The sequence below is a fragment of the Euprymna scolopes genome, chromosome 1 (assembly GCF_053919585.1).
Source record: "Euprymna scolopes isolate OS-2025 chromosome 1, ASM5391958v1, whole genome shotgun sequence".
In the NCBI taxonomy this organism is placed as follows: Eukaryota; Metazoa; Mollusca; class Cephalopoda; order Sepiida; family Sepiolidae; genus Euprymna; species Euprymna scolopes.
In genome coordinates this window covers 137,667,394-137,695,377 of record NC_136482.1, presented here as the reverse complement: position 1 = coordinate 137,695,377, position 27,984 = coordinate 137,667,394, and the positions used below count along the sequence as shown (strand labels likewise).

Sequence of the window (27,984 nt, the reverse complement as noted above, 5' to 3'; positions counted from 1 at the left end):
ATACATGGGAGAATAGTGGCCTTATAGAGGTACAGGATACTTTCGGGTGTTAAAAGTTTTCCAGCACGGTAGAGAGAGCCCACCTTCCTTGCAGCGGCCCTGGCAATGCCCTCAATGTAATTGTTCCAACTCATGTTTCCTGTGAACGTTAGGCCAAGGAGCTTGAGAGACGTACTCTCAGATAAAGAGTCGTTGGCCATTGCTATAGGTGGTAGAGAAGGTTTCTTGTAATTATTGAATGAAACCAGTTTTGTCTTGGTGGCATTGAACGTTACCATCCATTTTTGTCCCCATTCCACTACTGATTGGAGGTCATCCTCTAGTGTTTCTGCCATTTCTTTAGATATGTGTTCATTTGTTTTCCTGTTGTGCCTGCTATAGAGTGTGGTGTCATCAGCATATATACCCATCTCAGAGGCAATCTTGTCGGGGAGGTCATTTATGAATATCAGGAACAGCAGAGGTCCAAGGATAGATCCTTGGGGCACTCCCGCATTTATATCATATTGTTTAGATGTACGACCGTCAAGGACAACCTGGATTTTTCTCTTATCTAAGAAGGATTTAATTATGTTAAGTATTCTACCAGTGATACCGTAAGATCTAATCTTCCTGAGGAGACCCTCATGCCATACCCTGTCAAAAGCCTTAGATATATCTAGAGCTACCGCTCTGCCCTCTCCCGCTTTGTCCAGTGAATGGTATATGCATTCAGAGATTACAGTGAGGATGTCTGCCGTGGAACGGGCTTGTCTAAATCCATATTGATGGTCGGTCAGAAGTTTAGCATCTGTAAGGTGCTGGACTAGAGCATGGTTAATTAAGGTCTCAAATATTTTGGCAAAAAGTGGGAGGAGGCTAATAGGGCGATAATTTAATGGGTCAGTTCTTTCGCCAGAATTCTTGAATACTGGTACTACAGAAGCAGTTTTCCAACAGCTCGGAAAGCAAGATTCATTAAGGCATTTGTTGTAAAGTTTGGAGAGAACTGGAGCTACTTCGGCTGAGCACTTTTTTAATAGCACAGCTGGGATGAGGTCGGGTCCACATGCTTTGGAAGTGTCAAGGTTTTTTATGATAGCATGCACCTGAGCAGGGGTGATTTTCAGATCGTCTAGCGTGGCGTCTGTCCGCATAGGAAATTGAGGTAGGGGTGGTTTAGAGGGTCCAGTGTGGAGTTTGAGGCAAACCAACTGGCAAGCATGTTAGCCTTCTCGGTTGCTGAGCAAAGAACCTCGTGATTGTTGGTTAGTGGGGGAATTGTTGATTGCCCATTATTTACTACACTGTTGTAGATTTTCCAGAAGTCACGAGTTCCTAGTTTTTGTGCTTCGATGCGTTTTTTTAGTGGTTTCCGTAAATTCCCTCTTAGCTGTCGCTATTTCTTTCTTAACGTTACTTCTAGCTTCTATGTACTTCTGTCTGTTTGAACTGGACTTATGTCGATTAAACCTGCGGAATGCATGCTGCCTTTGAGCAATGGCAGTTGCGCAAGTCGAAGTAAACCATTGGGGAGAGTGGGGCTTGCTATAGAATTTCCGCATGGGAACATGCGCTTCGATTGCAGTTTTGAACCATTCAGTGGTCTCGGTTGCACACTGTTCAGCAGGAAGAGAAAAAATATTTCCCCATGAGAATTTCAGTGCTATGTGACTAGTACTTTCAGAGATTACCTGTGAGATAGTCACACACACACATACGTGTACTGTTTTATTTATATAGATTTTATGTTCCAATAAAGCTTTATTTTATAGTTAACTAGCCTGGGTGCCCGGCGTTGCTTGAGTGTTTGGAGGTGTGTGTTGAGCATAAAAAAAAAAGTGGTAGTAGGCCAGCAGGCTCGAACCCATACTACAAAGGAGGAAAAGAACGTAAAAGAAAAAAAGTGATGTCTTTGCTGTTGCATCCATCACCAAATTGGAAGTGACAAAAAGAGGGGATGGCTTTCTAAAATATGGGGGGGGGGAGAAGCGACTACACCCTGTAGAAAAGTGCCCAGTTTAGAGTGAAGGAATTGATGTTTTTAGATAATTTTTCAATATTTGTCATCCGAAGAGTTGAGCTTCAAAACGATATCAATCTCATAAAAATCCCTCGCCTCTGGTGAAAGTTTTAGGCAGATATATGTACAAACATACATACATACATTTAAACAGACAGGTGAGATTTTTATTATAGAGAAAACTAAAATTAATTTTATAATTTAAAAAAAAGTAGTTGGGAAAAAAAAAGTAGCCTGAAAAAAAAGTAGTCGCATCACAGTTTTCTTTAATAAAAATTCCTTTTCTTATATAATGTTTTTATTTTTTTTGTTGTGGTTTAAACAAAAAAGTAGTGACATCTTTCCTTTCTTGTAATTCTCTGAAGTTGCATTGGTTTCAGCGTCCTAAATTTTCATATGAAACAAAAAAATTAATAACACAGTAAAATGGAGTTATCCCCCTCAGACCAATGACAAGTTCTAGAAAAGCGCCATAAATCCAATAAGATCTGAACTCACTATAGCTGATTATTATCTATGACCTATTATTACCACGTCTTCCATTCCTTCCAATATGCAATAATAAAGATTGCACATTAATAATACATACTAATGACAGAATATGTTTTGATGAAATCTAACTCAATAACCACAGCCGGAGTAATAGAAGAGAGTTGTCACATTAATGAAAACATTTTCGTAAAGTTATTTAAACAAGTTAGAACACCAAATAACGTTGTTTCATTTTTTTAAATTAAATGAATAAAATTATTTAAATATTTTCTGAGACTTTTTATGTTCTACATATTTTTCAAGATTTTTTTTCTTTTTTTGTTTCTCTTCATTCTGCTATTAGTGTTAAAAAAGTCAGATCTGGTGTTTTTTTTTGTTTTTTTTACAAGGGAGTAACCACTTATCAAGGCCCAAAGGCCACTCGAGGATAAGGATTAATAAGTGTAAAGTGGTAGTGTAGTTACCATTAATGGTTGAATTTTGGTAGAATTTGATTATTTAAGGGGGCGGCTCAACAAGAACTTGTTTACATCGGACTTGAAGACTACGATATTGTAGTCAGACGAACAGAGTTCTACAGGTAGGCAGTTCTAAGAAAAAAGCTTAGTCCATGGAATCATAGATTTAGGCACAGACAAAGAGTGAGGGAAATTGTTGATAGTGATTGTAGTATTTTTTGTGAAGGTTTGGCAAGGGGGAACCATACATTGGAGCTCAGACGAGCACTTACCATGAAAATAACAATACAGCAGCAACAGACTCAAAACATCTCTTCTGTAGGAAAGGTTGCAGAGAAGAGAAAAGGGCATCACCTACTAGCACCTGTCCAGATGTGGCAACAGTACTCGATTTTAGGATGTACTTGGCTCTTTTACAGATAGAGGATTGCATCAGCAGTAAGATAACTTCTGGAGTGGTAGAATGATGCAACCATTTTTCTAGCGATTTTGGTAACGGATTTGATGTATGTGTTCCATTTCAGATCAGGAGTGTAGATCAGTCCCAGAAGCTTGTAAAGACATGGTGTTTCCTCAAAATGAGAGTCATTCATTTCAATTGGGACCAGATATGGGTCAGAGCATTGGTTTTGGAGGCTTTAAAATTAAGTAGCTACCTTTTTCCCCATTGCACCACATGTTCAAGATCAGAAGAGAGAGACTCAGAAAGATCTTGGTCATTGCCTGCCTTTGAAATGTTACCACAGATGGTAGTGTCATCTTGTGTGATGTTCTAACTTCTTTAAATAACTTCACAAAAATAGTGTTTTCAATGATGTAACTAATCCATTTGTATTCAAAAAAAGTGCCAACCACGCAAGAGAAAATCATTTTGTAGCGATTAATAGGAGTCCATAAACATTAAAACAAAAATCTTGCATGTTTGAATTATTGTCGAATTATCTTCAGTGTTTCTTAAAATTATTTTCAAGGTGGCGATGTGAGAAAGTTATTTTTCTCTTATTCAGAAAAGTTGTTTTTCTTAGTCAAAAATAAAACTACTAGATCATTTTATGTGATTTTTAGAACATATTTTCATTCCATCACCAGTATGTACATCATATAGATTTTTCTTTAGTTTTGTTTTTTAATAGAGGAAAAATTCTGAATAAGAACCAAGTTTATTACTATTTTTAAAAGTTCACATGTCAATGTGCGTTTTGTCTCGCTTAAAAACGAATTCCTATATCCCAGCATGTTAACCGATAGTTCACTTTTGTTTCTCCCTTTCTCCCATGCCTGTCGCTTTTGAATTCAACTAACATCTTGTCTTCATCCTTTCTTAATAATAATAAAAGAACCTAAAAAAAATAGACGAAGAAAGCCATCCACAGTATGTAAATAACAATTTGATTAATCAATGAATAAGTCTTACCTGGCTGTCACGAGACGGTTCAATAATGGACCAAGTCTGGGAATCAAGATCAAAACTGAAAAGAAAAAACAAAAAACAATGTAAATTAGGTTTAAAAAGAACATAAAAAACACTTCAATACTTAATTCAGCACTTACAAGTACAGCATTTTTCGATATATTCTTGCATAGTTATGAGAGGCATAGTTATGAGAATATTGAAGTTTGAAATAGCATTAACTGACCCCTGCAAGTAGCTGATATTCAAAAGCTGGAAGTCTTCGATCAGTGGTATCTTTGCTATATTTCTGGGATTGGTATTTTCCGACCACATCCCAAACACCACAATCCATGCATGATGTAAGCTCTCTAGACTTGAGGAAATACTTTTTATCAGGAGGCCTTCTGTTGTCCACCAATTAACCCGATTCACAAGGCAATAGTACCAACACCGTAACTGGGATGGCGCAAGAAGAGTAGTGGTCAACTGTGGACATATCTTGCACGAAGAGTCAACAGCAGACAGACCGGGATCGATTGTGTTGACTTGTGAGGCAAATTCATTTGATGCTGGCTCAACCCCTCAATGTCATCACAGGTTCGTCACTTGGACACATGCTAAGAATACTCATACCAGTTATACTATCGCCATTGCAAATAATTTTCCTTCTTTCATCTGTTTATCCAACATCAAACAGAATTTCATGAAAAGTTTCTTTTCAATCATTTCCTATGTGGAAAAAATATAATGTCATCAAACACACCATAAAGTGTTCTCACAAGTTTTCATGGTTATTTTTAAACCACTCATAGAATCATCATCATTCAACTGTCAATCTATTCATCTCATTAATCCTTATCCTCAAGTGGCGTTAAAAAAGAAATGTCTACATTATTTTAATCTTTTTCAAATAAATATTAACATATTAATTTCTTACAATTTCTTTTATACCATACTAGGTAACCTAATTTAAAGAGGCACAACTATTCAGAATGTTGTTTCATTTCAATGATATAAGCTACTAAATGATATGAACTCAACAGCAGCATCTGACAACAAACGGCCAGCTGAAGATAAAAATGTTGCCACACAGACTTAGAGTCATGCACATTTTGCATGCCCAGAGTATCAGAGTGGTAGTTTCCAATAACCAGTAAGCGCCTAGTTACATTTTGAGGAGTTCACCACTAGACAGTTAAAGTGTAGCCAACCACACTTAGTGTGCATTTTTTTGCCTGTGTGTGTGTGCCCTGGCACTGCTGGGTTGCATTTACAGTCCCATGTACGAGGATTCAATGAATGCGACCCAGGTGCGGGTTTACATATATATATATATATACTTGCAGAAATTTGTTATTTAAAAACTACAAGAAAAATAAGATGATATTTTAAAATTAATGTTATTTTATTTGTTTGTTTTTTAAGTAAAGGATGATTCAGTTTAGTTTTTTTTTTTGGTGGGTTATTTCATGTTAAAACAAAATACTCATTTTAAATAACTAATTACATGCCATTAATCATATTATAAGATGCTATTTCATTAATAACTAAATGGAAATTGTGAATTCATGCCTTTTCTCATCATAACCACACCAGATGCAATACAATTTAAACTTGGCATAGCCAATTCCACAGGCTGTGATGATATCCATTAGGCTGATTGCATCCTCCCCTCTCCTCAGTGATAGATAAATAAAAAGTTATTCAGAGAGTTACTTACCAATGTAGATCATTTGGCAAAGTCTGTCCAGTTGCTCCTCCAAAAACATACAGGTGTCTGTCATAAGCAACCATTGTGTGACCGTAGCGTTTCTCAGGTGGAGGTGGGGCTCCCCGTAGAATATGTTCAGTAGAGATTATGGTCCACCTAAAATTAAATAAGGAAAACATTTCATTTCAGTAAGTGAGAAAAAAACAAACCAATCAGAGAAATAGTGGAATATATTCTGTTAGGATGTCACATGACCTATGAAGGAATTTTTAAACCATTTTGATCTGCTATCTAAATTCAGATTTGCTTCAATGGTTCATTTTTCTCTTTAGTAAATCTGTTTCATATCCATAAATTAAACATCTCTTATCCAGGCTTTATAATTTATTTTTTCATGCTTAAACTCTGGAGGGATTTACATACCACAGTTTGATACCATCATGTACTCTTCCATTATTGTTAGGGCCAACTGTTAGGTTCTGATGTGAAAGTTGTCAATTCAACAAATTTCAAAGGAGTTATTAAATGTACCCTGATCAACTATGTTTGACAGTACAAATGCAACACTTTAGATACTAGTGTCCAAATACATGTATTTGGTGATTTTAATGTCCACCACAGTAATTGATCTAGTTTCTCAAGCTATGTAGGTTCTGGTCTGAAGGTAAAAAGTTACACAAATCCCAATTGAGTTAGAAAATCTCCCTTGACCCATCCATAGCAGCATACCAATATCAACATTCATCTGGTTAGCCTATCACTTTGATAGTCTTTCTTCATTGAAATCATCTTCATATGATTTTTTTACAAAATTTGTTAGTTATTAAACATGATCAAATTACATTTTTCTTTCTTTTTTTTTTAACGAAATCATTTAGATTGATTAGTTTCAAGCTTCTTTCTGACATTTGCATTTCTTCATCTTGCAGGATTACTTTAAGGATGATTCTCAAACATCAAGTCATGATTTTTATGGACATCCACAAAACATGTATCACCATTGTTTTCAGCTCAATAGAAGGAAGGCAGTATTTTCTGTGTGTTTCTGTGTTCGTTACAACTCTACTTTCAACCGAGTCGTTGTTTGTTTCGTTCACCACACTCTTTTCTTCTACCTCTTCTTTTACACACGTCCGTTCGCTTTAGTGACTAAAAATCGTCTGTCCTCCCGCTTTCCTTTCGTTATTTATGGAATCAGGGTACGAGATTCTCCGAGATTCCCCGAGACTTTTTTTCCACATAAACACATGCGGGCGCCATCTTGATTCTCAATTTGTGCTTTGCATGCACAAACGCGCAGCCGCTTTAACAGTAAGCCACTTTTTTCTCCACACATTGCGATGTGTTCCATGGAAACAGCCTGTCAAAAGATGTCATAACAATGACTACAATATCCAGATTTAAAGCAGACTTGAACAAACATTGACTTTATATGGATGCAAATAACTTTTATTTCTTTACATGGTTTGTTACACTTTCCTAATTTTGGTCAATTTGATTTCTTCTATGCTTTATCAGTATAGTTAATATTTCATTTACAAATACATAAACAGAAATTACCAATGCATTGTAAATGCTTCACTTCAGTGATTTTGATATGTCTTTTTTTTTAATTGAAAGCCATGTTTAATTTTAGAAGAGTTTCCAATGGTTAGCCAATCAGTATAAGTTCTGAGACAAAAAATAGTTTTTAGTGCCTAGTTAATCTGTATAAGTCCTAAGAAAAAGAATAGAGTTCCTTCTTGCCTGTATGTTTAAATTTAAAAAAGATCCAGCATAAATAGAACCTACCAATTTTATTTAATCATATCCTCACTTTTTATCAAAAATATTCCCATATCTTCCTTGGTTTGATGTCTTTCTTGCACCATACTTGTTTTTTGGGTTTTTTTTTTCATGCAACTGTAGAAGTTGGCATTCCTATTCTTCTGTTAATGTCAGATGAGAATCCTGAAAACACTGAGCGAAGAGACACTAAATTTTTTTGTATTCTTTGCAGTTTTCAGACTATCATTCTCATCATAATGTAACTTTAGACTTTCTTTAAGTGTATCTTGTCGAATTCGGGAATCTGCATAGAATTTTGAATGAAACCCTTTATTTAACTCACAAAGATAACATGCTCTCATTCTGTCAGCCATGATCGAGTAGAAGTCCTAAGTAATGTATTTTGAGTGTCACTCACACTGCGGATTAAACCTTCCACCTCTAGAAAGGTAACTTTACAACTGAATTTTACCATGGGTTCAAAATTCTAAAACTAAATTGTTTGTCAATTAGTTAATGCCAAAAGTCAATAACTGTTACAAAAGACTGAACACAATCTGTTATTTGGCACAGAGCTGAGAGGAAATTGTGGCTTTATATCTTTCTCAATTAGCATTTAAGTGAATGCATCATATTCAACAGGATTTGAACCCAGCTTCCTATATTTATTATTCCACTTACCCATATTTGTTTCTAAATAATACGATGGAAGGTTACATTAGAAAATCTAGTGTAACTATTTTTGAAAAATTTGAACCAAATGTAACTAACCATCTGCTCAGAATATGACATCATGTGTGCGGGTTTGACTGTAATCTGATGTAGATGCCACTCAGTCAATGCGTGGCAAAGGAGCAGACGATCTTTGTGGAAAATATTGGAAGAAAAAAAATCATTAAATTAAGTAAACAATGCACCCTCAAATGGACGTTTCTAACAACTTTATACAAGATGAATATCTCCACCTTGGATCAACAGTTGCAGACACCAGACAGAAATTTGGTAGTGATCATTTTTTCTCCATCTTAAACCCTATATCGGAAAGCTATCCAGTTGGTGAAGTATCTTCCACATTCACTGTTTCCTCTCTGAGGATATGATCATAGAAAAGTCTACCTAATCCTAAGGAAATATCCCGGCTTTCTTAATTTAATTTAATAAAAAGATAAATAAATAAATGGTTGCCCAGTCCTACAGAAAAAATTGTTCATGAAAAGAAAAAATAACAAAAAAAGTTTACTTTACAAAACTAAAGAAAAAATTTTTTTAAAATAATACATGATAAAAACATAAAAAGTGCTTTTTTTTAGTTTTGTTAGAGAAAAATATGAAAAACACAAAAAAAATCTATGGTTATCTTAATTTTGTTCAATTTTGTTTGACAAAAAATGGTTAAAAAAAAATACAACTTGTTTATTTTTTTCCCATAAAAAATGTGTTACAAGAATAAAACAGAAATTGTTACGGTAATTAGTTATTTCTTTTTATTTTCATATTTTTTTTCTGGTGATTTGATTTTATTTAAATGTTTTCTTCAGTATTTTCTTTGAGTAGTGTTGTTATGCTTTGATAATCAGCATACTCGGCGAAAGCCGGAAGTTGACATCATGTTCCGAGCAAAGCCGAGCAGCCAGTTAGTTCAAATTCTGCACAAGTACCAAAATGGTATTTACAAAACCAACAAGTCAGAAAGTCATGGAATAGACTTCAGTCAACTAAATATGAAATAATTTCGTTCATACAACAACTTCACTAGGATGGCATCACATTAACAACATAGAGCATTTCCAAAATCCAAAGATGTCTTTGATGCAAAGTTTTCTATGATTTGTGTCAAGAAAATAATTCTTTATAGCTTTTTAATATTTAATTCTTTTATCGTAATTGATCCAGACAAGGCATGAAACCACTTGATGTAAAGAGTTTTAAAAAAAATACTACTTCAAGGTCAAAAACTAGCCAACGGTGAGTGTTAATAGATAGACTCTGACCCAGAAAACAGTAATTTTTTCCCGTTTGCCAGAAACATCAATCATGGAATGTAAGGACTAAGGGACAAAATAAGAGAAGCAAGAGTTATGAAGTTGTTGAAAGTAAATTGAAGGTTAAACCTCTCTTTATAAACTTCATGATTTGCTGTATAAATGTTAGTTATCCTTAATTATATGTTTAAATCTGGGTTAATTATATGTTTAAATTTGGTGTTTAATCCCTGAGTTGATGAAGAGCTCTGAACATGAAATAATTCTTAAACAACTATTTAAACAAAGTAGCAATTACATAACTTATTTTTAAATAGTTCAATCATTTTGTTTAAGTGATAATATTAAAAAAAAATGTTAAGTTAAAACAATATGTGGTAAAGGTAAAACCAAAACTTACTGATTGAGGTCAAAACTGAACTGAAAAAGATTATTAGTAATTTTGGCACCGCTTTGGCCAGAAAAGACAAACATTGAATCCCTGGCAACAGCCAAAGCAAAATTGCAACATGTTGGTGGAATATCACCAGTTTGATTCACCTGCAAAGAAAAAATAAATAAAGTCCACAAGTCAAAAGAGATCAAGAAAAGAATGAATCAAGGATGGTCAAGAAAGCAATGCGTGGCTCAACGATAGTCAAGTGAGCAATGCACAACTCAAGGAAGCTCAAGAGAGCAATGGGCAGCTCAAGGAAGCTCAAGAGAGCAATGGGCAGCTCAAGGAAGCTCAAGAGAGCAATAGGCAGCTCAAGGAAGCTCGAGAGCAATGGGCAGCTCAAGGAAGCTCAAGAGAGCAATGGGCAGCTCAAGGAAGCTCAAGCGAGCAATGGGCAGCTTTAGGAAGATCAAGAGAGCAATGTGCAACTCAAGAAAAATAAAGAGAAGAATATGTTGCTCTAGAATTATAAAATTGGAATACATCGCTTAACAGAGATTCAGAGAGGAATGTATAGATCATAAGAGTTTACGATGTTAATAGGAAACAACACCAGAATGCACAGCTCATAGGAGATACAGAATGGTTTATGCAGTTCAATGGAGATGAAAATGCATTGTTTGAAAATCTAGAAATAAGTTCATGGCTCACAGGAGAACAAGAACTGAGTGTACAGCTCAAGCCTGTATTTAATTTAACAGAGCCCTATATTTAAGATATCAAATAGGTTAAGAAAGAAATTTAATCATAATTTAAATGATTCAATTACAATTTACAAATATGTATTTTTATATTTTATAATAACACATGTTGTGTATATCATTATATATTTATAGTTGGTTGCTAATATTTATTAAAACAAAGGAAGGAATTCTATATTTGTTGAATTGATTCTATACAACAAAAAAAGAATAATTGTATTTACCTGGACCCATTGTTTATTATCTCCCTCTAATGAAACAGTCCACATATCATTGAGTCGAGCATTGCCATCATAACCAGCAAATATCCAAAGCTTCTGGTTGTAAACTGCGGCACCATGAGCAGCTCGAGCAACTGGCATTCTATATAAAAAAATAAAAACTTTTTATTAAACAGGCAAAATAATCTAGATGAAAAAACACACAACATCCTAACAAACAAAAACCAAATGAAAGGGGAATAAAATCTATATATATATAAAAGATATTCATTTGTTTGTGAGTCTAAAACTTTGAAATCAAAATATTTTAACTAAAAAAATATTATTTAATAGTTGCGCCAATATTAAATTGTTCTCCAGTAGTTTATTTACTAGTAATGGGACGATTTTAATATTTTCCTCAATAATAGTTGCCGATTCTGTTCTAAATTACTGATTCTAACTCCAATAAGAAAAGTGTCTGAAAGTACAGGGCCACAGCATAAAAAGTAATCATCTGTGTAATTATAGGCTCACCTATTAAAAGAGTCCATTAAATGGTGCTGATTTAAGGTCATTTATATTCATAGGGATGTTCCAATATTTGAAGTTTTTTTTATTGCTAATTTTTCTTAAAAAGAACAACACTGATTAAAATCAGGTTAAAATATAAAAATATCAAAGTTATATTAAAATATCAAGAAACAATTAAGTTATTTTTTGCATATGTGCTCAAACAAAATCTATAAAATTCATTTTGTTTTTGTAGCTCATGATAAGTTATAAAAAGCAATACACATTGGTAAACTTGTAGATAAATCAATTTACTCTCGTGTAATAGGGTTTTATGGCCGATAAAACGCTTTGGATGATCACAGATTTCAAGGGGTTTCTGCTAAAATTGTCATATTTTAAAAACCAAAGCACTTTAAGCCTTCAAAACACCACCGTTTTGTTCGGAAATGAATATACTTTCAAATGAATCAGTAAATAATAATTGTACATTATATATTTTTAGAGTTTTAAGTAAATAAAGTGATAAAAATGTAAACATCAAAAAACAGCGTTTTTGGTAAGGTTTTGTAACGATGCCCACCCCCGATTTGTAAACGCTCATACTGCGTTTCTGTTAAGAAGATTTTTATGAAATTTGGAAATTAGCCAGAAGAGATGTCATTTTTAATAGTTTTGAGTGTCCGAAATTCATTTGACCACTCGTTTTTTTTTTTTTGTTGTGTTAAAAAAAAGATTTAAAAATAACGAGTATGGAAAATTTTGAAAAAATTTTCTTCAGACACTCACTATTAAATAAAACAATCTTTTTACTCTGTTTATTCATTAAAAAATGTTTTCTCTAGTGGTATGTAGCAATTTAAAAACATGATATCTGAAAAAATCATTATGAATTTGAATCTAGACTGATGTAGTATTATTAATAGCAGCAGCATCAATAGAATGGCATAAACAGACGTTTTGTTTTTTTTGTTCATTTTTATTCCAGATCGATTTTGTTTTTTAATTGAAAATCTTGTTATAAAAAAAATTTCTTACATTAGAACTATTTTGTTATCAACCATATAAATATTTTTAAAAATTGAATAGTAGTCAAATTTAAAAAATATTTGAACAACCGAAGATATGAAATACGATTGTTTTGGTTCATATGTATGAGAGGTACACTAGGTGTGTCAGAAAACAACATTAAAAATGCGTGATAAAAAATTGAATAATTCGACCTCCTATCTTTCCAAGCTTATAACTACTTGAAAAATGTAATTCAAACCCTAATTTTTTTTTCAATTAAAGGAGCAAAGACCAAATTTAAAAAAAATGATAGGTTTAATAGCAAATTATGCAATATTTTTTTTTTAAATCGGTTTTCTTTAAAAAAGATTTGAAGAAAATCAACGAATTTTAACTTGCTTTGATAAATATATGTATATATAAATTCCAAAAAATCACTTACCTATAAAAAAATACTATTCAATGGGTACTTCCATTCTTCATTGTTAAGAATTTATCCATATCTATATTTTAAATTCCATGTACTTTTAAATAAAAGAATTTTTTTAAACAACTATTTAAAAAAGTCGCCATTACATAAGCATTGTTACTTGTTAGCAAAACGCCGGAAGTAGTGTTTGTTTTTGGTTTGAAATATGGATGGACAGAATGCCATAAAAACCACACGTTCGTGTTAGCCATCTAGCTTTGTGCATGAAGAAATATGTGCCCCCATTGTAAGAAACTAGTCACATTTTACTTATAAGTTTTTGCCTTTAAAAAAAAACAGTCGATTAATTTTTTTTTTCTTTTCTCAAAGAAATACATGAATATTTACTTGACAATGTAAGCAGAACATAAGCTTCTACTTAAAAAAAAAAAGAAATCAATGCGTTTTTTTTTAAAAAAAAGGTTTTACACTTTGGACTTTACAGGTAAATTTCCAAAAAACACTTCTTTTTTTGTTTTAAATTAGAATATTTTATTTATTGATCTTTTATTATCAATTTGTGATGTATAAAACTTTGGTGCGTAAATTAATTATTTAAATTTTAATAGACATTTCAAAATGGGGGGGGGTGAATTTATAAAAAAAACGTTTGTCTAAAATATTATATTCAGTTTATTGGAAAGAGCATAAAATTTCACATTGACCCTGAAAATATCGTAAAAATTGAACCAATAGAAAAATTTTGATAGATTTTTAAAGTTCAAAAATTGAAAAATATTTAACTTGTAAAATTCAATTGATTTCATTATATAAAAAAAATGGCTGCACCGGCATTTTATAAACACTGTTTTTTAAAAAATAATATTTCTATTATTTTTTATACAACTTTAATAGTTTCTTTTGAAAGTATATTCCATAAAGAAAATAAACAACCCACTTTAAACACAGAAATTATGAGTTTTTTATATTTTATTCGCAGTTTTGTGTTAGAGGTGTCAAAAATTCCCTAAAAATTATGATACACCTAGCAGTACACACTTCTAATTTTCGTCTTTTAAAAAATGTTTTCAGTGAATTATTATCAAATGGAAACTAATTTACCTGATTATTAAAAAAACAAAAAAAAAAAAATCAATATCTGAATATTTGTAGGAGGTGCTCAGTTAAAAAAATAAAAACTGTAGAAAAAGATATGAAATGTAATTAAAAATCAAAATAATATTAATTCAAAATTTTTTAACATTTTGTCAGCTTTAGCAAAAACTTATTTCTTTTTTTATATTTAAATACTTGATATTTTTCCAAGCATCATGTTTTCTGTCACTTTTCTAAATAACATTTATTTTTGTCTGTTTGTCATAATTCTTGTAAAGTTTCACAATGGGTATCAAACACCCTCTTTAAAAAAAAAAAAAAAAAAAAAAAACTTGCTTAATCCTATGTCTAACCCTAGGTACGTGTGGCAAGCCTCCTCCTAAAACCTTTAACCTTAACAATAACGCTAAGTACAAGTAGCAGAGCTCCCCACTAAACAAACTTCTTCTGTAAGCTCATATAAGCGTAAAAAAAAATAAAAAAAACGTTTAAAGAAAAGTGCACATGATTAATCTCCCACAAAAAAAATTGGTCAACTGTCCTAAAACGCTAGGATGGTCATGAAATAGTGAATTATTTTACATTTATGTGAAACCAACCCCCACTCTAAATTCTAAAATTGTCTTTGTTTTGTTTCTATCAAGTCTTCAGGATGTTCACACATAATTTTCCTTAGCTTTATCATTAACCCAAGTCAGATGGCAACTTCCCCACCTTCTCATAACTACACAAAACCCCTCTTAAAAACATATATAATCGCCTTTTAAGAAAAAAAAAACATGCAGGATTTATCTATTATAGGAAAAAAAAGCGCGGGGGGGGGGGGGAGATAACTGCCCTAAAACGCTTGAATGATTCAAAAAGGGAAATCATTTTACATTAAATTCTAAAATAATTTTTGCTTATCTTTCATTAAAGTTTTTCAAAGTGTTCACACATAACTGTCTACAAAGGTAGAATCACATTTTTTGGAGAGATGGTCAGATGGGGGTGTGGGGATAATAGAACATATTAATCTACAATAATACCAAAGAAATATTGCAATATATTCATTTTTAAACAGTCCTAGATTTAGATTTTAGTTTTTTGTACATAAAATGCATTACAATTCAGCTTTGAGTTCTCTAACTTCTTTTCTGCTAATGGATAGATAGCATTTTTAAGGAATTGCAGCATATTTATGTGCATTTACTGCAGATTATTTAGAAACCATTCTGGAGATTCTCAGTATCATATTCGGGTTCCTTGCACAAAAATACACTTATGTGCTAAATTTCATTGCTAAGTCTTGTGTTTTAACAAAGATATAACATTTTTACTGAAAAAGTAGTGCAAAAAATGTGACAAAACGCATATGGTCTTAAAGAGGGGAAAATATCCAAACACGCAGGGCATAAAAATAGTCATAACTTCCTTAATTTTAATTGGATTTAAAAATTTTTAAAAGATTCTTTCTTAGCTGATCAAACTCTTTCTATAGATACCAATGTTGAAATATTTTAAGCCATTTAAATTTTTTCACCTGTATTGCTATTTATAGCAATCTTATTGTAAGGGTCTTTCTGATGAATCTGTCTCAGAGAATAATTCTACCCCAAAGAATTTAGCCCACCTGATTATATATATATATATATATATATATATATATATATATATATATATATATATTGATTATTACTATAATTATTTTTAATATCTATAGGCACTAGTGTTTCATACTTTCGAGAATCATCAGTAGTGCAGGGCACTGGCATAGCTAGGGGGGGCAGGCCGCCCCGGGCGGCACACCTAAGGGAGCGGCATTTTGAGAGGGTAAAAATAGAAAGTAGAAAAAATAAATAAAAATAAACAAAAGTTAACAAAAAATATGAAATTTTATACCAAAAAGGTTGTAAAAAATCGGAATTTTGGGGGGTATTGGAATCAGAAAAAATGTGTCCCTATTTTCTGAGCGTCGGGGGGGGGGGGAGCGGCATGGGGGCGGCATGGGGCGGCATTTTGAGATGGTAAAAGGGGAAAATCGAAAAAAAATGCTAACAAAAAATCTGAAATTTTATATCGAAAAGGTTGTAAAAAATCGGAATTTTGGGGGGTATCGGAATCAGAAAAAATGTGTCCCTATTTTCCGAGCGTCAGGGGGGGCGGCATGGGGGCGGCATTTTGAGATGGTAAAAGGGGAAAATCGAAAAAAATGCTAACAAAAAATCTGAAATTTTATATCGAAAAGGTTGTAAAAAATGGGAACTTTTGTAGTTATTGGAATCGCAAAAAGGTGTCCCTATTTTGCGAGCGGCATGTCAGGGGGCGGCATTTTGAGAGAGTAAAGATAGAAAGTAGAATAAATAAATAAAAATAAACAAAATCTAACAAAAAATCTGACATTTTATACTGAAAAAGTTGTAAAAAATCAGAAATTTTTGAGGTATCAGAATCAGAAAAATGTGTCTCTTATTTACGAGCAGCACATGTCAGGGGCGGCATTTTGAGAGGATAAAAATAGAAAATAGAAAAAATATATAAAAGCTAACAAAAAATCTGAAATTTTATACCGAAAATTTGTAAAAATCTGAAGTATTGGAGGTATCGGAATCGGAAAAATGTGTCCCTATTTTACGATTCCAAAACCGATTCTTTTAAATTTTTAATTTAATTTTTCATTATTGGTACTAATTATAAATATTTATTATTTTTAAATTATCACTAAAACTAAAATGAGAATAACCTCAAAATACGATGTAAATTTATTTTATTTGTAAAACAATTTTTTTAAATTGCATAAATTCTCTATGTAACCTTTCAAAGAAAGCAGTTGCTTTACATGTTCTGAAAAATGTTGAAAAATTAAACAGCAACAGACTTTGCAGCCCGCGGCGATCGTAAGACTGGGTACGCAAATAAAAGAAACCAAATATTTTTTAAAAACAAAAACTTATAATTCAAATTATAAAAAAAATGTTAAATTAAATGAATTAGCTACACAAGCAAATATAATAATAAATTTAAATGAGAACATTTGAAAACCTGAAAATGTTATGAAATGATAAAATCATTTTTATTTACTTTTTTGTCGTTGTTGTTAAAGTCCGAATTTTCGCCAAATAACATGGATGTATCAAGGAGAGAATAGTCCGATGTAGTTTTCTTTTCTTTGTCTTCATAATGTTATTATTAAGAGGTCGAGCCCTCCGAAGAGAAAAAACGTCTTGTATCGGTGCTTTTTTAAATCCGTGTGTGTGTGTGTGTGTGTGTGTGTGTGTGTGTGTGTATAATAGTCATTCACACACAGGACTGTTTCGCTGTTTACAGCTCATCGGTGCGGCTAGACTTTAGCAACTACTTCCAGCTAGGAACGAAATCCGACCATCTGAGAGAGCGAGGGAGAAATATTTTAACAACAATTAGCAGCCTTTGGGCTGATATCACAGTGTAGTATCTGTTCTAATGATACACTTCTCCTTTTCTGTCGTCGGTCAGTATGGGGAAATCGTTCATGACTGAGAATTTTTATTTTTGTTCCTATCCAGAGTGCCCCTTTTTGTGGAGCTGGATTTTCCCCACATTAAAAACCGGCCTTGTGTCTAACTCTGCCCTCGTGGAGAGGCAAGTAAATGGGAACAATCGGCAGTCGTTGCCAAACCGACCTCAGCTCTAATTGTACACAAGATCTAATTTTAAACAAGACCATTGCTATATTCGCTTACGGTCGTTTGCCATTTTCGGCTCTCATTATGCTCAACATTATGGGAGCATTATAATAAATACGTATTTATTTTATAGCTATATATGTGCATATATACATATATATGTGCATATACACATATATTTATACATACATATACATATATGCATACATACGTGCATATATACATATATACACACACATACACATATATAAATGCGCATATATACATACATATATATGTATATATATATATATACATATATGTATATATATATACATATATAATATAAATATATACATACATATATACATACATATACATATATGCATACATACGTGCATATATACATATATACACACACATACACATATATAAATACGCATATATACATACATATATATGTATATATATATACATACATATATGTATATATACATATATGTATATATATACATATATAATATAAATATATACATACATGTATACATACATACATGTAGATACATACATATACATATATATATAAACAAATATATATATATAATATATCCTTCAAGATTGAGGCAATTTTTTTGTTTTAATCTAGGTTGAACTTTCTCTACATTAAAAACCGATCTTGAAATGAATTAAAGCAATTTATTCTCAATTAATGGAAATTTTGAAAACTCCAAACGCAATTGTAAATTATTACTTGATAAATAGTTTAACAGTTTGGAGTTTTCAAAATTTCCATTAATTGAGAATAAATTGCTTTAATTCATTTCAATTACTAAGTTTAAAAAATGCAAGCATTAATTATTTCTGGAGATATACTCAGTGACCGGCTGACCTAACAGGATAGGGCCAAGCCCAGGCTTCGGCCAAGCACCAAAAAAACAAAATGACCTCAGAAAGATTTCATACTTAAAGGGGAACTTTCATATAAATTTTTATCGAATAGGTGCGAAAAGAAAGTTGGATATTTGGGTGTATATACACCGACATCAAAGAGGAAATAACATTAGATGCGAAAGTTTGAATTCATTAATTTTATTACTGTCCAATTCATGAGGCTAAGACTTTGAAAGTATCAAACATTTGTTTTTGTAGCATACTTTTTATAACTCCTTGTAAACTTTACAATTGCTAGCTGGGGGATGGACAAAATCACCCCGGGCAACCCCCACCATCTACTTAAAACAAAAGGAAAACAGATAAAATCTCAAATGAATAAAAAATATTAAAAATCAGTTTTCATATTTTAATTTAATTGAATTTAGGAAAATTAGATACCGTAGAACTAATTTTCGCAAGGTATGAAAATTAAACAACTACAAAATAAATGTTAACTTAATAATTATCGACCAGTTTTCCTACCTAGCAAAAAATGGACGAATTTTCCATGGACGAATTTTCCGGGCACCCGGGGGGGGGCAATTTTACTACCGCCCCGGGCGGCAAAAGGTCTAGCTACGCCACTGGTGCAGGGAGTTATGATTAGAGCCAGTCAGGAGATTCAAACCTGATTATGAAACCATCTCTGACTCCATTAGCAAGGAACAAACTACATGGCCAACGTTAACCACAAGAAATACAGTTGAAATTAACATTTATATAAATGTCTAGATGGTTAAGAGTGATTTTATGATTATAAAATCATGATCTATTGATTATTATCCAATATATAATTCAAGGCTTAGTCTTTATTAATCTTTCCAGCGTTGTTACCATCTGAGTTACGAACAGATGGATACGAAAGGTTAACAATTAAGCATTTTTGAGCTGTGAATGTTTAATTTTGAGCATGCGCAAAAGAAACAGCTGGCATTTGACTTACCCTGCCAATTGTTTTGTTATCAATTAGCAACAATTTTTGTAGGCTAAAAACCAAATTGAAAGTGTGATACGGGTCCAAATACCCTATATATCAAATTTCAACTACGTAGACCAATTATTTGGAGAGGAATTTGGTGGAGAATTTTCACACACACACACACAAGGTCACTTTATATAGAGATATATAAAAAATATTTCTATATACTAGAACATTTTCATCTTAAGTTCTATTCAATTATGCAGAATGTAGAAACTATGCATAAATAGAATTCAGCGTAAAAATGCAATGAAACCAATCATCTAATAAGAAACAATAAAAATAAGTAATTAACGCTCGTTTTTCAAAGGGATATGCAAATTAGTAAACCCTCAAGTAGTTGCTCACATATTCATGACTAAGTATATTAAGAAGTTTGTTTTAATAATTTTTAAATAGAAAAAGTAGGCTTTTAATATCAATGTCAGGGTGACTAAAAAAAACTTAACTTTATAGATACAGTAAAACTCCTTTAATTTGAACTTCCTCTAAACCAGGACTTTTTCTATACTTGAACTGTCTCGTCATTGAAATTGTATTAGCATATTTGATGCGGAGTTGCAGTAAAACTGTTTACATGGTTTAGTCAGATATTGCGCAGAAATGTTAATATTGGTATTATGTAATTAATGTAGATTAGCTATTGATAATTAATTTATACTAACTGTAAATTTTTCCTTTTCAGATTGCTATATTTAAAGCAAGCACATTAACAAAAGCATGGGGTAAATTATGCCCACCGCCAAAGGCTTCTGAACTGAAAGAATCAGAGAATACATCTAGGCTAGAAAAAATTATTGAAACCAAACGGTTACCGACCAACCACACTGTTCTTAAATCACTTAATGCAAATGATTTTCAAATGTGGGTGCAACAAGACGAGGAAACTACTGATCAATATCCTGAAGGCAGTAATCGTGATGAAAATAGCGACAGCTCCCATTCTCTTCACCCTAATGTAAATAACCAAGAACACTCTAATGAAGCAATATCATGGGATGATGCAGAAAAGTCTATGGAGACGGTTATAAAAAAAAAAGTCCTTACTTTAGTGACAACTATGTTTTGCAAGCAATGTCACTCCGAAGAGATATAATCATAAAGAAGCTACAGAACCAAGAAATTGTAGATTTTCGTGATCGCTTACGGTATATAATGGCAATGCCCAAGAGCTCAATCGATGAAAATAGAAACTGCAATGAGACTCATTCAATGAATAACTAAAAAAACTGTATTTTACATGAATGTATGATTTCTGTAGATGATAACTTAGGTAATAAATACCTAACAAGTAAGAGTAGATTTAATTTATTTTCAATGTTTTTGTTCCCGGTCATAATATTTAACAATTCTTACTTGCAATATATCGTAAACCTAACTTAATATATACTTGAAGTATCATATAGCAATAATTTTATTTACTATTTCTTAATTCTTAGAAAATTAAAGTTAACTGCAGCACATTTTTTTATCATGAAACTTGAACAGCATCCTCTAATTTGAACGAAGCGCATGTTCAAATTATAGGAGTTATATTGTATATAGATTTACATTAATTTAACTTTTAGTTAACTAAATATTAGGAAAAACATGCTTTTGTTCAGTTTTATTTCATGAACTTATAGTGTATGCATTATTTAATAAAGAATAATACTTCAATTGCAGAGAAAAATTTATAAAATAAATCCAACAAAATAGAGTTTACTTATCAGACAGATGAATCAATCATTTTATCAGACTATACAAATAGTACTCAACAAACATACATACTCCTGACCAACCAAACAACCAGCAAAATCCCACCCCTTTCTCTAGATGCTGGAAATCCTTCTACTATAATATTTTCTTCCCTTGGACTGCTAGACTTTGGAATTTTCTTCCTCTTTCCTGCTTCCTTGACTGCACTAGCCAGCCGAAATTTAAATGCAGTGTGAATAAACATCTTGCTGCTCAACTCTTCACAGTACCCTGTTAGACATACTCCCAAATAGTAGCCCCTTAGGTTCCAATGCTTTGTTGGGGGTTGAACAAATTCAGATAGAAACATTTTATTTTTAAAAATAGAATATACACTTTTAATCTTCTGTAAACTACATTTATTTTTTTCAAAGAGGTAACAAATTTTATTTGGAACATTTTGAAGTGGCCTTGCAATAATTATCAAGACAAATACATTAGTATAATTAACAATAAAGTGTATTAGCTAAAGTTACAGGAGTTCATATCATGATTCTGGGGGCCATAACTGCCATAACATTTAGCTATAACTATATTTATTGTCTCTGGGTAAGTTCATTCCTTCCTGAAAGAGGTAGATCAGCTTCCCCATAAGACATTTCTACCCTAATTTTCCCGCCTCCCTGAAAGCAAATTCATGCATCAAAATACATCAGTCTGCATAAAAACTGTGCAAAAAAGCAAAGACATTAAGTGCAATCAATCCGATTAACTTTCAAATACTAAAATGCAACAGATGCAGATTTTATATCAGGAGAGCAATACACCAAGGCAAGATTATTCGTCTATTAGAAACCCCAGAGCTTCATTAAATAAGAATGTTGTATAAAAAAAATAAATAAATAAGTCAATGAGCTTAAATACAAACAATCAGTGTCATTCAATCATAATGTGCCCTGCTGACATGCTGTAAGGCTCACGATCAAGTATTATTTTACTCTGGTCTATTTTTTCAAAGTTTATATAAGGACAACACCCAAATATTAGTTTCCTATAACGATATACATCTTTTCTCTTCCTCTCTCACTGCATGCAAAAAATCAGACAACTTTGATGATGATTCAAGTGTTATTAGCGATGAGTAAAAAAAAAAAAAAAATGAAATAACTAAGGCATTTCTGTGGAAATAGGAAACAGCAATCATTAGAAGTTAATAAAACAATTAGATTTGGAGAGTTGCCACGAGGGAGGTAGACGCCATTATTTCTTATCTTCACAAATAAACTAGTTCAATCTAATTAGAGAATTTAGGATTTATACTTTGTTGTTTTTATAGTCTAACTTAATTTTTGTCTTTTGGATTTCTGAAATGAGGAACTGCAATTCATTTGCATTCAGACTGTTGTTATAACTGCAATTCATTTGCATTCAGACTGTTGTTATAACTGCAATTTATATCATTTGCATTCAGACTGTTGTTATAACTGCAATTCATTTGCATTCAGACTGTTGTTATAACTGCAATGTATTTCAGTTGAAGTTTTTATTACAGGAAATTTTAGATGAGTATGTTGACTCGAAAAAGTTCTACATCGATTACATTAATTAGGTTGGTGTATCGGCATTAGTTAACATGCAAAAAAGATTGATATGCTATGAAATAGACAATCAAAACATAACTGTAAAAATATATGATTATTTAAACAAATGTTTATTCAACAATAAATTTTATATGAATATTTATTCGATGCAACTGATTCAATTTTAAAGAAATATGTGCATATGTGTGTATTTATATATATGCACGTAATCAGTAGTTGACATTCCAAAGCCAAATATATATTCATATTTTTTTCATAATATTTTGTCTTACATGTATTTCATTGAATGGTGTGCGAACACCAAGCAACAGAATTTTCATTAAGCTAAATTAATCATGCCAATAGGAAATAGAATTTCTTATATATATTATCAGCATATATTATTAGCATGTACAGACGCTCGGGTTTCAATCCTGGCTGTCTAGCCGCACTAATGAGCTGTGAAACAGCGAAACAGTACTGTATGTGGATGACTATATATATATATATATATATATATATATATATATATATATATATATAGTGTTACTTATTTGTATATGCATATTTAGTAAAGAAGGGGCTTGTAAACAAAAAGGATTGGTAAACACAAATGGTGAAATATAACTGAATAAGCATATTTTCTGAAAACCATATATATATACATATATAACAAGCAAAGTCCTCAGTGTTGCAAAATACGCTTAAATATATTTTAATTTATGCAGATTTCATATTTATTATTATAAAGCCAATTCTCCATTGATTAACATATTGTACCCAATATATAGCAGTAATTTCAAAAGTAAAAAAATGACTTGAGTACCATCAGTTATAATCAAAACTGAAACATTTAGTGCTCTAGACTTAGTCATTAACATTTGAGCTATCATCAGACGTATAAAGAAATATAATTTGAGCTATCATCAGACGTATAGTTAAACATGAATCAACTTTAACACATATTTGCACATGTATACAAAAGCACTTTAAGTCGACTTACGCCTGCCAAGTTCCAATGTTTACCCCTTAGCAACTATGTGTGTGTGTGCGTGTGTTTATTCAACAATGTGTGTGTGTGTCTAGCTCCAATAAAGAGCTGTGATACAGCAAAACATGATTTGTGGATGATTATATAAGTCTCTCTTTCTCAGATTGAGCACTGTAGTAAGTGATATCGCCAGTTACCATTAATAATAGAAAGCGCTTTTTTTTTTACATCATATAGTAACCACTCATCTAGGCCCGGAGGCCACTCAAGGATAAGGTTAATGGGTATCATAATGGAAATTTGATCATTTATTTTAAAGGAACAGAGGTCATATTGGTACTGAGAGACAGATGACCAATCTCTAAAATTTTTAAATACCAGGCAGATTGATGCAGTTTTTCAAGATGTTGGGAAACATTTTCCCTTAAGGCTTTGTCTGGGAGCTAGTTCCGGTTGAAGCTATAATAGGAATATTATTAGAGCCAGTTGCTTTACTGGAATCAAGGTTTTTGATAAATTTGGCAACATCACACACAGACATATATATGTTGAATAGCATGTTTTCAGTCATACAAGGAAATATGGGAGGTAGGTGGCCTTGATCGCAAAGAATAGAATTTGCTGCAAGGTTCTTAGCAAAGAGTTTTGCTTTGTCAGATGCTGACAAAATTACCTCAGTTAAACAAATGGAGCACTCTCTAGTAGTTGACAATGTTTATATCAAAAGCACTGTGATATCATTTGTGAACAGCGCCCACTCAATAGTCAGAATTATCAATTAGTTTGAAATGAGTTTTGTCCAGCTGCACTGAAGAAGAGTTGTAATACAGCGAAAGAGTGTATGTCTCTGTGGATGACTCATATATATATATATATATATATATATCTGCTAATTTAACATAATATAGACTTTAATTCCCTTTCTCATGTTAATTAACAGTAACCTAGAGGTTGAATACCAGATTGCAGAGTTAAAGTAGCAATAAACACGGACGATAAAACTCTTTGGATAATCACAGATTTCATGGGAGTTCTGCTAAAATAGTCATATTTTAAAAACCAAAGCAATTTAAGTCCTCAAAATACCACCATTTTGTTCAGAAATTAATATACTTTCAAATGAATTAATAAATAATAATTTACATTTTTTTAAAGTTTTAAGCAAATAAAGTGATAAAAATGTTAACATCATAAAACAGCGTTTTCAGGAAGATTTTGTAATGACCCCCCCCCCCCCCTGATTTGTAAATGCTCGTACTGCATTTGTATTAAAAATTTTGTCATGAAATTTGGAAACTAACCAGAATAGGTGTCATTTTTAATAGTTTGAGGTGTCAAATACTTTTGACCACTCGTTTTTTTTGTTGTGTTAAAAAAAAAACAAAAAAACTTCAACAGGACGAATATTTAAAATTTCGAAAAAAATTTTCTTCAGACACCCACTGTTAAATAAATCAATCTTTTTACTGTTTTTATTCAATAAAAGTATAATTGTATGTTGTTTTCTTTTGTGGTAGTTAGCAATTTAAAATCATGATACCCAGAAAAAATTGTTTCTATTGCAAAAAATTATCTGTAGCAGCAGCAATACTATCAGTGATAGTACAGCTGCAAACAGACTGTTTTTTGTTATCTTTTTATTCCAGAACAGATTTTAAAAAAAAAAAAAAAAGAAAGGAAAATATGAATATAAAAAGAAATATTCTTACATATTTAGTTAGAACTATTGTGTTATCAGAACATAATTAGCCTAATTAAAGCTATTCGGTTATCAGAATATATAATTAAAGCAATCCCAACTAGTCTGGTATTAGTTCTGGTCAAATTTTAAAAATATTTATATGGTTGAAAAAAAAACAAGAAAAAAAGCTTTTGTAAATGTATAGAATTTGTGTGCATCAGTTTTTAATGGTGAATTGAATAGTGTTTTGTTTTGAACACCTGAAAATGTAAAATGATTTTTTGGGTTCACATGTGCGAACAGTACCTCTCCCCCCATTTTATTCGTCTTTTTTACAATTTTTTCAGCGGATCATAATAGATTGGGCACTAATCTATCCAATTATAAAAAAAATGCAAAATCAATATTTAAATAGTTAAAGGAGCTGTTTAGTTTCTAGTGAAGTTCAGAAATAAAAAAAAAAGAAACGTCTTAAACTGGAAAGTTTAATAAAATAATGTGTCACTCGGACAAGAAACGTAATTGAAAATAAAAACCAAATTCATCCAAAATTTGTGAACGATTTGTCAGCTTTAGCAAAATGTATTTTTTGATATTTAAATAGGTGGACAAAAAATATGCAATACTTTTCCAAATGTCATGTTTTCTGTTAGAATGACATCACTTGTTGTAAATAAAATTTATTTTTGTCTGCTTGTCTTGTAAAGTTTCACACCCCTCATTTATGTAAGTTTGCATATTTAAAAGTAATTTGGTGTTCAAAATGTAAGGCATAACATTTTCAAAAGCCAATAACTATGAGCCACTAAACATAAGTATTAGTGTCAAATGTTGTCTTTAAAAAAAAAAGAAAACTTCTTTAATCCTATATCTAACCCTATGTATAAGTAGCAAGCCTTCTCCTCCTAAAACCTTCTTTAGCCCTAATAGTAACGCTAAGTCCAAGTGGCAAGCTTCCCACTAAAAAAAATTCCTCGGTAAGCTACATATAAGCATCTAAAAAAATAAATTAGTCAACTGTCCTAAAACGCTACAATAGTCTTGAAAACGTGAATCTATGTGAAACCAACCCCTACTCTAAATTCTAAAATTGTTTTTGTTTTGTTTCTAGCTAGTCTTCAGGATGTTCACACATAATTTCTCTTACCTGTATCATTAACCCAAAGTAAGAGTGGCAACCTCCCCATCCTCTCATAATTGCACAAAGACCCTCTTAAAATCACACATAATCATTTTTAGAAAAAAAAAAAAAACGCACAGGAAGAATCACATATTTTAGAGAGGTAGTCAAATGAAGGGAGGGGGGCTAACAGAAGGTATTAATCTACAATAATACCAAAGAAATATTGCACTATATTCATTTTTAAACAGTCTTTGATTTAGATTTCAGTTTTTTGCACATAAAATGCATTACAATTCAACTTTGAGTTCTCTAACTTCTTTTCTTTTAATGGAAGGAATTGCAGCATATTTATGTGCATTTACTGCAGATTATTTGGAAACTTCATTTCTGGAGCTTTTCAGTAGCATATTCTAATTCCTAATAGAAAAATACACTTATATGGCAAATTTTATCGCTTAATCTTGTGTTTTAACAAAAATATAACAATTTTTTCTGAAAAAGTAGTGTAAAAAATGTGGCGAAACACATGGTGACAAAGAGGGAAAATATCCAAGTGTGCAAGGTACAAAAATAATCATAACTTTCTTAATTTTAATCAGATTTTTTAAACTTAAAAAGTTCCGATCATGAAGCTCTTTCTATGTGTGCCATTATTGAGATATTTTAAGCCATTTCAGTTTTTTCATGTGTATTGCTAGTTAAAAGTGGGTTTGACGCCTTCAACGGGTAGTAATTATTTCCTAGACTGAAGATTGCATAGGCATGAAACACTACTGTCTGAAGGAAAAAATAATAAATATTTAAAATAAATATGTACATGAGATAGCAAAGTACTGAATTAAACATTTTTAATTTCAGAACTTTGTTACTTTATTATTTATTATGAACTAGAGAATGAGAAATGTTTTGATGCAGCTGATCTTTTTCGGGATAGTATAAAAAATTATTTTTGCAGAGAGAAAGACTAATAACACGCAGCAAATATGAGTTTATGAACATTTCTATGAAAATAGTAGCAATTGTATTTTAAATATAAAACTGACCCAAATGAGATAAATTAATAAATACTAATAAATACTCAGAAAGTAATATTGTGCTACATAGTTCAATACAAATAATAAAATCACATCTGAGAAGGGCAGAGATAGGTCATTTCCTGAAAGCTGTCAAACACATGCCAGTATGTAAAACGGATTTTTAACTGAA

At 31.8% G+C, this 27,984-nt stretch overlaps 1 protein-coding gene across 2 annotated transcripts in view; it reads right to left on the bottom strand.

The window, feature by feature from the left end:
- Nucleotides 1–27,984, bottom strand: part of LOC145272140 (leucine-zipper-like transcriptional regulator 1) — a 248,764-nt gene that overhangs the window by 179,930 nt on the left and 40,850 nt on the right. For both annotated transcript variants that reach the window (XM_080127025.1, XM_080127029.1), the window contains exons 6-9: nt 11,167–11,305; nt 10,206–10,345; nt 6,066–6,212; nt 4,367–4,421 (exon numbers count right to left, since the gene is read on the bottom strand). In XM_080127025.1, coding sequence (XP_079983151.1) covers nt 4,367–4,421; nt 6,066–6,212; nt 10,206–10,345; nt 11,167–11,305 — 481 coding nt within the window. The remainder of the gene's footprint in view (nt 1–4,366; nt 4,422–6,065; nt 6,213–10,205; nt 10,346–11,166; nt 11,306–27,984) is intronic.